The 15,842-nt window shown below is 42.8% G+C and overlaps 1 protein-coding gene across 1 annotated transcript in view; it reads right to left on the minus strand.

Moving 5' to 3' along the window:
• Nucleotides 1–15,842, minus strand: part of DCHS2 (dachsous cadherin-related 2) — a 499,472-nt gene that overhangs the window by 95,002 nt on the left and 388,628 nt on the right. Inside the window, exons 13-14 of the mRNA XM_078677916.1 lie at nt 11,488–11,601; nt 1,906–2,117 (exon numbers count right to left, since the gene is read on the minus strand). Coding sequence (XP_078534042.1) covers nt 1,906–2,117; nt 11,488–11,601 — 326 coding nt within the window. The remainder of the gene's footprint in view (nt 1–1,905; nt 2,118–11,487; nt 11,602–15,842) is intronic.

Consider the following 15,842-nt stretch of genomic DNA (forward strand, 5'->3'; position numbering starts at 1 on the left):
ACTCTCAATATTGTGACTTGGTGTAATGCCATAATCCCAGGCATTTTGTGTAACAATCGCATAAAATGAAATTTCACGTGGGCCTTCTACTAAAGATACTCATGTGATTACATGCCTGAAGTGTACTAACGTTAAGAGACACTGCAATGCATTATTCTGTGATTTCTGTGGGACAGACAGATATTAATTACACTATGCATACAGGGATGGAGAATCCGTTCTCTACTAAATATGAAACTTAAATGAGTGTGGACATACAGTTCATGCGGGTCACAAGGATACAACGATTTGCTTCTTGATATGTACAGAATGCAGAAAAGTTTACAATTCGTGTGTGTAGAAACGTCGAGTGTCTTTGTAAGACTGGGAATAGTACTGCAAGCAACATAAAAAATATTTAGAACAGTGTATAAAATGCGTGCTCATACATTTGGGTAGAAAGCGTCTGACGCAATGCAGGACCATGATAAGCCTGAACAGTTGTGAAGTCACCCAAGTAAATTGCCGGAAGCCGGGTAAAAACTCCAGTACATGGTTTGCTAGCACACAGATATTTTCAGTGAGGTGCTTTCTGCTCATGTGCTGAGTACTATTTTTGCTAATTTCTAATATCATTTACAGCCTTGAAAAAGTCTTCGGAGAATACAATAGATGTTATTGTGATAGCAAAATATGTAACAGAAAATGTAATTGTGATGGTAGATTTCAGTACACACTGGTTTCGTTTCAGTGGGCTTTTGAAGGTAAACGTTTTCTAGTCTCTACCAATGAATTGTTATCTTTCTCCTGTTTATGACACTCTATGGAAGATTCAATTCTGGAGAAAACTGGCTAGATTATTTACTCAAAGTACAAACTAGCAGTGATTGTGTCACACAGAGTTAGAAGGCTTATATTTTCATTTCAAGGACTGGAGGGCTGCATGAGTACCATCTTATATTATGATTGGAAACTCCTACTTAGATCAGCAACAGAGCAGGTTACTATATCATTTGCCTCAGGAGCTAAATCATTCTATGCGAAAGTATGTATGTTCTGCAGTATTAAATAGTAGGTATGAAGGAGGAGAGGAAGATACCATCCAAACTAAGACCTACATAAGATCTAACATGCAATAAACATCCAACCTTATTTAGAGTTCGTTGGACGGATACTCTGTCAAAATGTGACAAATATCCCATCCTCTGTTTTATAAGTGCCAAAGGCTATAATGCGCTTGCAATACGTCAGACAAGATATCTGTCACATTTGTGATGGAGTATCCCATTTGCCAAACTCGAAATCTGGACCATAATTTTCAAATACAGGGAGCATCCTTGAAGTACCTTTAAATCTAAATATGAGGTCTCTTAACCTTAAGTGCAAATTCAAACCCAGGATGTGGCAGACAATTTGATTGGTGCAATGCCACTTGCCAATTCTTCGGAAAGAACCCACAAGGAATGCACAATACCACACCAGCACTACCTCTACAATCATGTTCCTGTTCTCCAATGGCTGACATTGTATTACCAAATTCCGATCACATTCCTGTGCCCGCTGTATCATCAGTTTAACTGGAAACCTCGACATCCAAGAAAATAATCTGTCCAAACATCACTGCACATTGCATTGGTTCCTCTAGAGGGCCTCTGGTTGAAGCCCATTTGATTACTGTAAGTATAGGAGGCTTGTGCGCTTCTCAGCTCTAAACTATAAAATGTGCTCTCCAAAAATGAATGCTTGGAATGATACTGTGTTAAACGCAAGCATTTGTTGAAAGTTAATTTTCCTAAAGTACAGGGAAAAGATGTTTCAGTTCATGTTTCAGGAAGTTGCATGCATAGCACCAGGTGGAATGTCTTTACTGGTTCGTTCAACTCACCACCCACAATATCTCAGTTCACTCAGTTAATCCAATTTTACCTGTAAAACATACGTGTTGTAGGTCTGGCCTTCTGATACTGATGTATTTTGGTGCTGCTGCTCGAACCGTGGCAAGTTATCATTCACATCTTGGATAAAGACTATCACTGTGCAATAGGCAGTTTGCCACAGATTTTCAGCAAGAATAACAAGATTGAACTTCTTTGTGGCTTCAAAATCAAGAAAGGATGGTTCCTTAACTGTGACTTCACCTGTTTTAGGTTTAAGGTAAAAAAGAAAAAGAATTGGCATCTTTTCATGACTAGATAGGTTATATGAAAACAATAATGAAACACAGTATATAATGGACAGGCATATACTTAACGTACAGCTGTCGCAGGGATTCCGTTCTCATACAGAACTGTGCATAGAGACTTGGAACCTCAGTGAATTAGGGTGTGCCAAAACTCACCTTAGTACCCAAAATCCCCTACCAGACTAGCTACAGTGTCTCATTGGTTATTACAAACTCCCAATGTTTAGACAAACCAGAACATGGACTTAGAACACCTCAGGTAACGTGGAACACATGAACACTCTTTCGTTATACAATCATTTCAATCCAGAACAAGGAGTAAATGAGGACGCGTGCACATTTGAAATGTTTATTTTCTAATGCAGTGTTCTCAAGCGCAGGATCTTAGCTAATACAAGCAAACATATTATAAGAAACAAAGTAATCAGCATAGTTACTAGTCCATAGAATACAAAGCAGACCCCCCAGAATATTGCGGCATGGATTTGGAAATTTAGCTGCACAAAAATGGAAATTTAGCGGCACAAAAATGGAAATTTAGCGGCATTATTGCGGCACTTTGTTTTACTCGTAATCATCCTTTTTCAGCCTGAAATCAATGGAAACTGTTGTAGCAGAGTATTCCACTTTGAAATAGGCATGTTTAAACTGCCTGCAACTCTACGGAAGCAGAACTCTAATCCTAACTTCGTGAGAGGGGGCCCTATTTCTCCCTGGAATGATTTAGCACCCTTGAATGCACCCCTGCTGGGGACTGCTGCGACCTGGACCCATGAGGCATGATACCTATTCATCAAGCGCCCTTGGGGGCAGGATAATGGTAGTTGGCGGAGGTTCATTGCGTGTACGATAGAGATGGTAGACTGAGTGTGAGTGAACTATGAGTAGCGCTATAAAAATTAAATGTATGTCAAAAAGGGGCCATGGAGTTATGAGGAGCACTGTTTCAGTGTAGTAGCAGGGCTTAATTTGAGCCAGTGGTTTCCGGTGCTCTGCGCTGACACCTAATTGTCAAAATCTGCACTGATGACAGTCAGCCACATAGTGGTGATGTATTTTTGCTTTCAAAATAAACACAGCAATAGTGTTTATTCATTCAATATTCTTTAAAAGGGACCAATACCAGCTGCCCAAGCCAATCCTATAGATTTGGGGGGTTGTAATAAAATGAACAGACTCATTTGTAGGGTATGATGGGTTGGTAGTTGTGCTAGTTTTGTCATTTATTTATTTAAAGAGTTTTATATAGCGCTGGCTAGACCCGAAGGTATCAGAGCGCTTTACATGAGAATCAACAATGTAACAGGAAAAGATCAACAATTACACAATACATCAAAAAATAGGGAATACAATTAGGAGAGGAGAGAAAGGAGAGAGACAAGTAGTGGAGGGGACAGGGGAGGTGAGAAAGGGGGATAAGGGAAGGGACAACAAGGAGAGACGAAAGGAAGTCTGTCTAAAGACCGACTGGGTAGGTGACGACCAAGGAGGGAATCCACGGCCCATCTCCCCTATAGCTAAACCAGGTAGCTCCATCGGGCATCAGACAAAATAGTTCAGTCTCAATACATTGAGAGAGGAGAGAAGGAGAGACATAAATAGAGGGAGGATGTGGGAGGAGAGACAAAAGGAAGTCTGTCTAAAGACCGACTGGGTGGGTGACGTCGAAGGAGGGAATCCCCGGCCTGTCTCCCCTATAGCTAAACCAGGTAGCCCAACCGGGCATCAGACAAAATAGCTGGATCTCAATTGATGAGGGAAAATTCACAGATAAACAGGGTGGGGACTAAGGGTCAGGACAGGTGAGGGCAAAGGTCAGTAGCAGGAAAGTGGAGAAGAGTAGAGCGGAGAGGGGTAGGGGGTAGGGGAGGAGGGAGATAAGGTCGGGAGAGACACATGAGGGTTTGTTGCGGCCGTCATTTTAGGCAGGTACAGGCAGTATTTACATGAGGATCAGAGTTACAGGTTACAAGTTACATTTGTTCCAAGAGCAAAATAAACATAGGAAAAAAGAAAGCAAAGTTACGGAAATTCATCAGGGGAGGGATGTGAGAAAAACAGGGAGACGGGGAGAAACTGTGCCCAATGTCCGGCTGGGTAGGTGACAGCCGAGGGGATGAACCCGGGCCAGACTCCTCTATAGCTGAACCGAGCAGCTCCACCGGGCATCGGACATAGTGCTCGAACTCCGCTGTCAGGATAATGATCAGGTGCAATCAGAGAATGTCATAATAAAGCGGGGGAGTTGGAGAGATGAGATAACGCAGTGCGAACAAAAACCAGATGCCATCTTGAGCTCAGGCACTGTCCTGAGAGGGCTCTGTAAGGAATATTTCGGCTTAGAATAAAGAGTGCAGGGGGTCCCCAGGTACTTCCATAGTGATGCCACTCCACCACTTCCCGGGGGCGTTCCTCCTTCTTCAGAAGAAACAATCATATGCCCTTCCCCAACACTGGGGACCAGGTTCACCACCTGAAAAATTCAAAGCTGGCACCCATTTCCACCGATGGGGGTGGAGATCTCAAAGCTCCTTCTTGCCGCTGGTCAACAACTCCGATCAGGCCTGTATGAAGATTCCCAGTGTGGAAGTCAGTCTCAAACCTGCACGCTGCATCCCTATGCGGCGGGCGCCATGTTAAGGTCAGACAAGTCCTGCCTGGGCACCATATTAAAGTCAGTCAAGTCCTGCCCGGGTTTCTCCGGTACAAATCTTAGCCCACCAGGCCTCCACATTTCACCTAGTAATGCTCTCCCCTCAAGGCTGACCTCCTCACTGCTGAGAGCTCCTCACGCTGGCAGATCAAGACCCCAGACGGCTGCAGTCACGAGGCGCCAGGTGGGCGCCCGCAGTCATGCAGTCACCTCACCTCCTATTCACTCCTCATGACCGATTCCTCCCGTTGTTCCCCTCTGGCACTCCTGCTCATCAGTGGAGGACCGCAACGCCGACTAGAAGAAACTGCGGACGCTGCAGCATACAACAGCGGTGATCACCGGACGCCGCCGCCATTCAGTGTGGCGCTCACTCCGTTCCTTGCGCTGCAAGTTTGGGGAAAGCTGCAAATTCACCCACCGCTCGCCATCCTCAACCGGCACCAACCTTACAACACCAACTTACAACCGCACAATTAAACAATCTGGCAGGGGCAATGGAAGGTACAAGCTGCAGTGGCCACCTGACGAGGGCCCTGGCATTGATCTTTTTTTTTCAGAATTAAGCACTGGATGGTAGTAAATGAATTTGTGCAGAAGGACGTCAATGAGGGGGCGCCAAAAAACTGGCATCAGGCACCCACCAGCGCTAAAGCCAGCTCTGGATGTGGTCAGTGTTGTGTAAAATACTGCAGCGAGAAAACACTCAGTGAATAGATCCTTGTGCAGACCAGGTTTAGTCCTGGCAGTGCTGATACAGACTTTCATATATATTTTCTAGGTGGGTAAATCGAGTGCCATACGGCTGGGTAATAACACCTAATAGTTACAGTGCTAAGAACCTGCAAAAATACGCAAGTAAACTCTAGCTAAAATTATTACTTTATGCAAACCTATCTTGAATCTTGCAGGCAGATTTCAACATTGGGCGCTTTAACTCCCTAAGCTACCTCACTGGCACACCCCCATTCAAGTAGCAATAGTTGTGTCATCCAAGAGCTGAAGGAAGACAGAACCACACACACACACACACACACACTCGCTCTCAGTTTTGAAAGTCTTCAAAATGTTGGTGCTTTTTGATAAAATATTGTTTTCCCTTACTTAGCAACCCTACTAATCTGTTTTCCTCTCCCTTCCCACTGCCTCTTACGCAACCCTCAAGCACCTTAACATTAAATGCCAGCTTGACTTTTGGAAATTCTGAAGCACAACCACCCTCCTCCCCCACCCCCCAACCATCTCACTGACCAAGCTGCTTCCCTGCATCCAGAAACCATTGTATTATCTATTTACTTATGCGTACAGCTGTCTTGCATCAAAGCTGTCTGTTCATGGCAACATTTCTCTTTATATCCGTCTGTCTTCCAGAGACAGCGGGGGGGATATCGAGAGAGATAAAGTGCGAGATACCCAGAAAGCAGACAGACAGAAACTTTGTAGAGGAGTTTAGATGGAAAAGCGATAAACACAGAAAAAGAGAGGTGGCGACGGGTGGTGAAAATGGACCTAGGCGTAACACTTCAAAAGCTGAAGCAGGGTTGGCCCTGAAGTCAGACAGGACACAACCCTGCTGGGGCTGGGAAGGTGCAAACCCGCTTCTCTATGAAGTTTGAGTAAAAAGGGTTCTTTCGTTTCACCCCTCTAACATTCCTGCAAGATGATTAGGCAGAAAGCGCCTTGGCTTTCTCAGAGACTCGCCTCTTCTTCATCCAAAGTTCAAGGGCCATGGACACAGATGCCTTAATGCTGCAGGAGTAAGAAGGCAGCTATTACAGCTGTACGGCGCCACGTAGTGACGTGTGCGCATACAGCCAATAAGATGTCACCATCTTTTTTGCTGCCTACCGGAGACCTTTTTCGCGGCCCTGAATGTCAATATCGCGGTCATCGCGCTCTTCAGCTGATTTCACAATTATTTCGTGAATCGCAAAATCGCGAAAAGCTGGAGGGTCTGACAAAGGGTGAAAGCACGTTAAAATGCTAGAGGGAAGAAGGCTAAAAGACACCTAATTCTCACCCTCCCTTGCTAGTATATTATATAATATCTAAGAAGGTCTCTTTGGGTTTTAGCAGGCCCCATACCTCAGATCCTAGTGGTAAGGGATCACATCATCTTCCACCAGCTCTCTGCATGCGAAGCACCGTCAAGTGTGTGTGTATGCTCTGTGTAATGCAATATAAAACGCGCCTAAAGCCAGAATTTGGCCGCAGCTGCATGTATGTTATGTCTAGGAACGTGCGAAGATCAGACCTCATAACAACCACTGTGTCGAGATATCCTTGAAGGCTTCAGCACTCACTGTACAGACACAGCTCACCAAGCAAAGCTGATATCAGAGCAATAACATATTATTTTCGTGTGAAGCAAAACATTCTACTAGGCTCAAAGCTAAAGTAACAATCATGTGTCGTGTGCAGAAGCAGCAGAAAGGTAAAATGTCGTTTAAACTCCTAATAAGCTCATGCTAACTTAACACAGTGTGTAGGCAAAGCATATCTATATGACACAGCAAAAAGGGTATTTAGGTACAAACCTATCAGACAGAGAAGATCTTTTTTAGCATTAATTTATTACAGCATTGTGAATCACCCCAAAGATTCTACACGTGCCACTTTCCTACGGATATCACTTTGCAATGTACATCACTGGAAGGATTCCCTGCAATCAGCACATATTTATTAATAGAATTGGACAAACCTCAAAGCGATAGTTTATGAACTTCCATGATACTTCTGGGCAAATAATGTTTGTTCCAAAATATTTTAAGACAATATATATCTAAAGAAATTCAGTACAGGAACATTTAGTTTCCCACAGGGCACAAGTCCTAAAAAAATAAGTGGGGGGACTAACCTAGTTAATCAGTATGCAAGTTACATTACGGGCACATGACATCAGGGCGCGTGACATCACAGACCGTGACATCACAGGAAGTGGCATCATAAGAAATTGCCAAAATATGAGGGAGGTACCCTGATACTTAGAAAAGGGATGGGTGTATGTAACATCAAACAAAGCAAGAAATCCCTTTCTGAAAGATTAAAAAATGAGCGAGGTAAATATATCTGTAAACTACAATTCGGATCATATGCTATAGCTACTTTAAATTAGGAAATATAGTAAAGGTAAGTTACCATAATTTTTACTTAGAGAGCACTTTTCCTTTATCAGTTGCTATAATGTGTTACAAGAAAACCAAAGACTAAATCATATAGAAAACTATATGTTGTTTTATTTTTTTAAAAAATTGTTGTAGCTAAAAACAGTTGATGTTATTGTACAGGGTACCACAAACAATCTACTTGTCACAAAACATTAATTTCATTAACACTTTAACATACTTCTCTTTATCCATTTTAAAGAAAACAAATAGCAAATACAAGTAAAAAAACACACGATTTTAAAAATACAAAGAAAAATGTCATAAGTTTTTCTTTGTATTTTTAAAATTGTGGAAGAATGATGAAAAAAGTGTGGAGAAGGCAAGGTGAGATAGAAATTGGGTTGGGGAATGAAAAGGTGATCTAGTGTACAGCACGGAATGTCTAACAAAAAATGGATGAGGGAAGGGATAATTGATGAGCAATTGTCTTGGTGTGAGGATTTCCAGTTGGGAAACAGAGTTACTGCTTTGTCATGGTAATATGCCTCTATTTTTGTAGTTGCCTTTTGTACCTTGCTGCTGTTTTAATTTGTATTGCTCCCTCTTCTATTCTTGTCTTCCCTGTGAATTTGTTTTTTTTGTTTATCCCCAAACTCGGTTTTTGATCCTTGTGTCCTCTCATTCTCCTCTACTCTCTTTCTTCGCTGCTTTTGTTTGATGTTAAGATAGAGGTGTAGTGTTTGTGTTTATGCCCATCTGTTCATAGGGCGCAGGGCCTGACTGGCCATAGCGGGCACCGGGCAATTCCCGGTGAGCTGCACAGGTGGGGGCCGGTTTTGGGCCCCTGGGGGCCGGTTTTGTTACAGGGCCGCTTTTCGGCCCTGTACCAAAATCGGCCGAAAACCGGCCCCCGGCAAAGAGCTCGGCGGCACCTCCAACCCCCCCGAGTGGGGAGGGAGGGCCGGCCGAGAACTTTGCCAGGGCCGGTTGTGGTTCCCAGTCCGGCCCTGATAGGGCGGAATGTTTGGATTACAATGTCTATGATGGAATCTGGGCAGTTCAGAAGGTAGCTGGATGATTGTTCGAACATGCATACTTTGCTTAGATGGTATGGATTAATGATACCTTAAAAGAACAGTGCAGTGGCTAATATTCTTAGAAGTCTGTTATATTAAAACGTGGAATGTTTCATGTCAAGCTGAATATGTCTTATGTTAGTGGAAACACCTTGTATGCAACAGGGCACACTACCTGATGTGGACTCGACTTACCCCATGTAGAGCCCTTCCATCTTCACACACCAAACCCATCATAGTTGAGGGGGTGGATTTATCTTAAAATCCCACAGCCCTTCATTCATGTCAGGGTTAGCAATGTACACTGAGCACCAACAGTACTCCCACTCCCACAATTTACTTTACAAGTTACAAACCATGTGAACTCTAAACCCACAGTTCCAAACAGGACTCTCATTTCCTTTATTGTGGCAGTCAATAACGGTCAGCTCTTCTACCCTTTATCTTCTACCGCTCCCATTTTTTTAATTCCCTGTGTTTTCCCTAACACATTCCCTCCACCTAAATCCCCACTTCTGGTTTCCCTCCCTGCAGTTCCTGTGGGCATACAGCTTCCCCATCTCTTGTTTGCAATATCACCATCTTGTCCCATCCTCCTAAGCAGTGCCCGGCACACTTCCTCTGGGGCCCCTTCTCAATCCCTTTCTCTCTATACATCATCTTCCTCACCAAACTTTGTTTATGCTTTACTCCCCCCATCATTCGTCCCTTGTGGCTCCGTGCCAAAAATGTCACCAAATTGACACCATATCCTCTCTGTGATACCTCCTAAACTGTACTTTCCCCTCTACTACTCTTGGGACACTGAACCATCACCACACCACACCCTGGGATGCCCATGTTCTGCTTCACATCAATAAGCTACCCCACAGCCCAGATACCTCACTGGTCCTACGGGGGACCTCAGCTGACCAAAAAGGCCTAGTCTGATTCCCCCCTTGAGCATAGCACATGAGGCCGCAGGTTCGCACACTATGGTGTTGGAATGGAAACCGAGCGGATAGTAGTGGGTGTTTTCATCTGACAAATTAGGATGCAACCACCCATGAGGCAGTCGGAAACATCAAATTTTCCATTGCAGCTTGTGTGTCCGTTGGAAAAGGTCTGCAACACAAGCTGCACTGGTAAAATGGTTGTTTTCAAACATCCATGCACTGTGTGTCAAGCACCATGTGGTGCCTGGCACACGGGGTATAGAGGCTGCAGAGGGACGGGGGCCCTGCTGGGGGCCCCCAAAGTCCGTTTCCAACAGCCTTTCAAACCACCATTGAAAGGCTGTCTGAAAGGGGCATCGGAATCCCTACAGCGTGTCTGAGCAGGCATCGCCCTTGTTGCAAGGAATTACATTCCGACTGATGTTCGTGGGTCGGTCCCTTCGCCCTGCTTCCGACCGCCGCACATCTTAATGCATCGGTCGGACTGTGGCAGCAGATGTTGGCCGGATCGCAACAGATGGCATGTCGGTTGGGATCCAACCAACATCGTAATAAGGCCCTATGTTTGGAGGCTTTTTCCTCCTCTTTGCTGGCTTATCAAAAACTGGCTCAGCCTTTTAGACTGGATTAACAGTGGTAAGGTTCTGTCGCTTGATAATGAAGCATAACGTTGCCCCTGCACCCATGGATCACTTTCTGGGTTACGCACTTGCCTCCTCCCCACATGAAATCCACCCCAGGCTAGATGAAGACATGTAGTACACCGCTAGGGGACATTTCAAGAGCACACATATTGTTTTGGTGACATATTTACTAATTTTGTGGAGACAGCAGCAGCCTGGGCACGATCGCAGAATCCTGTGTAAAACAATAATGATCACACAAGATAAAGAAAGGTCCATTTATCTTTGGTTCATTCATTGATATATCAGAAACGGCGTCTAAAAGTTACCATTTAATGGTTTTACTTTCCTGCTAACCATTTTGAGTTCGACTTTTTTAAGATTTACTTGAGACATTTATTTTTACTGTGGCTGTTATCTCTTTTGGGTCTTCGAAAATACATTTCATTCTAATATACTGTTCTGCACCAAAAATACAACCGTTTACTAGCATTCTAGATTTAATATAGCGGAGTGGAGATTTCTGGGCACGTTATAAATCTTAAATATTAACTTCCTAGCACACATGGTACTGTTATGAAAATGTCAACTCCTTTGGGTGATTTTAATGTTGCTGAAAATATACAGATATATTTGTCAGCACTAAAAGTACAGTATGAGGCTATAAAAATATAAAAACTCGTAAAGCAGTAAAATCACTGTTCTATGACAGATATGTCAGCGCGGCAATAAATCACTGAAGCGAAATATAGAACCGACAATTTCACATTCTTTCCGAAGCTGAAGGTGTGCGGAGTATGGAAACATACTGGCACAGTTGCAACATAGCAAACGTCTGCATTGCCACAACCCTGCACACGATGGACTTGGCAGAGAAAAAATACCAAAAATATCAAATGGTTCCTGATAATCGAAGTGCAGCAAATGTTTACCTGTTTCAGAATTGATGGAGAAAACTGCGTCTTCATCTCCATTGAATATGCTGTAGCGCACTCTCTCTCTAGTTAGGCTGTGATCTCGAGCCTCGACAGTTGTAACTGATGCACCTAGGGTTAACAAAAAAAACACACCAATGAGACAGACCGAGACGGCTACAGTGCGGGTCGCTGTGCAGTAAGTAACACACTATTACCTCATCTAATGTGGTTTCATTGCCACCTCAACAAAGGACCGTGTTAAAAAAGCGCCTGTCACTTGGTTCCCGTGGGGGAAACCTTTCAAACATATCACTCGGGAAGTGTGACGGGCTGTTAGAGAGGTAACCTGGCGCGCTGCGAAAGATGTAAGCCAGCAGTGTTATGAAAACATTCTCGTTTGAGTAACGAGCTATTGAAACGTGCACGCGCCAGGCAGTAATAGCGAGGGATATTCACAATGCAACCCTTAGTGCAGCACAACGAAAAGACTGTCACAGTGGAAACAGGTAAACAAGCATTGACATAGCCAATAGGTCTCGCCTTTGGGAGCTTATAAGTGTTTATCCATGAAACACTTGATGTTGTTGCACCAAGGACATTGTGCTGGGTAGCTAAACACTTATAAGGTCCCAAAGGCGAAACCTATTGCCTATGCCAATGCTTGTTAATGCTTGTTATGCTTTGCTTTAGAATTCGAATATATTGTATTTGCCGTCTTATAACATGTTTTCAGTTGTGCTGTTATAATGTCACCCAGTTATGCTTTGCTTTAGAATGCAATGATATTGTATTTGCCGTTAAATATCGCAAAGCACACTTAGCGCTTTTTTATTTATCACCGTCTCTTGCTGGAATTTCTCGCCCGGTTAGCGCATTATTAACAATGCGTATCACAGAGGCGATGAAAATTCCAGCGATAGCGGGGATATCGCCATTTTCCATGGAACAACGCTGGTTTTCCAGTGATGTTCTGTGGAAAACTGCGATATGGTTGATGATAGGGCCCTGGGGTCTTAGCCCCACAAGCCACCTCCCATGTTAGGTATGCCTTAGTAGGGAATTTAACAGACGTTAAATTCCTTCGTTAATGCCGCGTAAGCGTGAAAAAGATCAGCGCTACCACGGACGGCGCCTCGTTGTAAATATTGCGAAGCCCCGTTAGCGATATTTTACACTGAAGTTTTACGAGGCACGCCTACCTTGCATCTCATTAGCGATGCGAGGCGGAAAGAAACCGGGCGCTAATGCAAGGAAACATGCGCTAGTGTGTCCTTGTTAATAAAGCGATAACATTAGCACCGCTTTTCACCTGAAAATGGACGCTAAAGCAGCGATAATGTTATTGCCAGCCCTTGATAATATGCCCCGAAGTGTGTAAAAGAGTTCCAAGGACGGGTTTTAGGAATGAGCAAAATAGATGTGACATCAACAAGCTGCTTTAGAAGCAATTGGCAAAAAATACATTTAACTAAAATGGAAGCTGGCTTTGAGGGTGGAGGAAGCTGACGTCACGCAACCAGAAACCCCGAGTGTCAAGGGGTTCCGGTGAATTATTACACCTCTAGCAGGCAGAAAGAGCAGGAAAGCCACATGGGATGGATGGTGGTCACTGATGAGGAAACAAAATACAGATATTCTAAAAGATGGAAAGTAAAAACAGGGCAAAGGGATGGGTCGCAAAGGAAAAATAAAACACAAGAACCCGTGTATAGAAAGCAAGGAATGGAGAGGGAAAAGAACATGAAAAGCAAAATAAAAGATCAATTGAGACTTGGCATAGAAGGCATTAACGAAATATGAAAGTGGAAATTCAGGAAATACACTAATAGTAATGTAAGTGATGCAACTGAAAAGAAAGAGAAGAGAAATAAAGCGCAAGAAAGACTGAAAGAGGGGAGAACTTAAAGAGGGTCAGAAAGCAGAAAGCGGGCGAGAAAGGAAGCAAACAAATGAATACTTTTTTCTGATGAAATTCTTTGTATTAACTATGTATTTTATCTGTGCTTTTTATGATTGTTATACCACAATCGAAATAAAGCTTTGTTCTGATTCTGATTCTGGGTGCTGCACTGGGTGACAGGTTCATAAATATGGACCAACGTCTTAAATGTCCTATTTATTTGGAATCAACTTTTGTTGATTCTTCTTTTTGTGCATAGTTTTTTTTTAAATAAAAGCTGGAAATGAAAAATCCACAGCTCATTGGAAACAATGTGCACAGAAATGCTGTCAGACCTTTACCTGACTTTGAGAATGTACAAGTCTTTATATTTGACAAAGAAATAAGAAAAGGCTACATGATTGAAATATTAACTCTCAGCAATATAAATGCCTGTGGGTCAATCAGAGAACTCCACTCCATACATTATATTTTATGTAGCTAGTATTAAAACAAGCATTGTCAATGACAACACGTGTGGCTTATAAATAAGTGTTTCATTAGTCATCAATGGGGTTTACGCATTTAACAAGTAATCATATATGAGCTCTACTGGGTTACCTATTGATCGAAGAAACAGCCTCGCACTTGTGTGCCAGCATTGTGATTTTGGTCATACTTTGAAGTCCGCCTTTATAGGCATAGCGCAACAGTCGTGAGACCCAGTGGACGGTGAGAACTGACTGTGAGCGGGGAAATAGGCCAAGCAGGAAGCTTGCAGCTGCAGCGCACACAGACAGAATCATCAGGGCTTACCACACCAATTGGTCTGAGGTAGTAATAGTAACAGAAGGAGGACATCAAAAAAACTTGGTTCAAGCGGAAGTAAAAATAACAAAAATCCCAGACAGACACAATGAAATGGTATTTGGGTTACGCCTATATCCAGCAATATTGGGAGACAGGATGTGGCATAACATCCAGAGATGCCGGCTTTGGTACTGGGGAACCGGGTTAGTCTCAGCGTCAGCCCTCTCCATGCCTTAAAAAAAACAACAACACAGAGACATGCCAATTGGAAAAAATAAAATAAAACAATGGCAAAACTCTAAAACATGCAGATAGAAAAGAAAATACGGAACAGAAACAAAATGACAAATGCTGATAGGTAAGTTTATTAGCACTACAGCAATTGTTGCTGAACTCCCGCAGGGTGAGCGCATACAGAAAGAAAAGACAACATTTCAAAAACACAGGCAGAAACAAAATAAAAGATTTTGTGCACTTAAACAAACCTACATGCACAAAAGTGCAAGCCTACATGTAATAGGGGCATGCTCCATGGGAAGGGTGGACACACAAAAAGGAGGGAGATATAACCAACATTGGCCACAGAGAAGCAAGCCTTTGTGAAGGACATGCAAAGCAATACATTAAAAACAATGGGTGGGCTGTAAGCCCACAGAGTAGATACAGCATTTCTCAAAGGGACAGCATATATTCTGTCTAAGTAAGACCTAAAAATGGTAGAATCAAATGAAGAGAAATGGAAGAGACATAGATGTTGGCAATTAGGCATATCGTTCAAAGTAAGACTTACCACAGTTAAAATGTTTTGCAATATTAACTCATGGACTGAATGCATGTTGCTAATTAGATGATTGTTTTCACTTACAACTTCTGGTAGTAGCATTGCTTTAGTTGCTCAAAAATATATTCAGAAACAGCTTTGCTGTTTCCCAATAAAGTAGTAACACTACCAGCCAGAGGCCAATTCCTATGATTTGGTAAGTTACTAGTCTCACGTGGGAGGGTTACTAAGTAGTGTAAAAGTAGCAGATTCCCCACCATCAGAAAATCTATTCATTTTCACTTGTTAGGATTAAGATGAAATTGCACCACAGCCATTTTTCTTCACATGTAAGAAGCATTCTTATGTGGGAAAAAGACTTACCCTGCATCTTCTAAAAATGTAAGGAATGTTTTCGACTCAACTTGTAAAGTTACTGCAGTAGTTTCTGTCACTAACAGCCTCATAATGAGGCTCCTGGAAGCAGGGTATTATTTTTGCACCAGACAATTAATGATGCTTATGGTCTCATTATTACTGAGGGTGAAAAATTAACAGGGATTCCATGTTGAAGTCTTACAATGTCCTTACATTCCCCTGGTAATTTCTCATTTTTTCATGGAGATTCAAAGCAAGCCTCATAATTCCTGAAGGGACATGTGAAAGGTTACTGGTCCTCCCGGAGTGAGTACCTAAGTTAAGGTGCACAAATTGGATATGTAAAAATGTTGTCAATGCAAGTGAATATGACAACAAAGTTATAATTTTGTTGTTGTTTATCACGTTTCGAGTAGTCACCTCTTCTTCTCCATAGCTAACTTCCAGGTACCAACTCCTAACTGTAACCTTACAACCGTAGCAAATTTGCTTTACTTGTGCTAAAAATCTTATGTAAAGCAATAAGGAGAAAAGAACATTTCA

This window comes from Lissotriton helveticus, chromosome 2_1 (assembly GCF_964261635.1).
Source record: "Lissotriton helveticus chromosome 2_1, aLisHel1.1, whole genome shotgun sequence".
Lineage (NCBI taxonomy): Eukaryota > Metazoa > Chordata > Amphibia > Caudata > Salamandridae > Lissotriton > Lissotriton helveticus.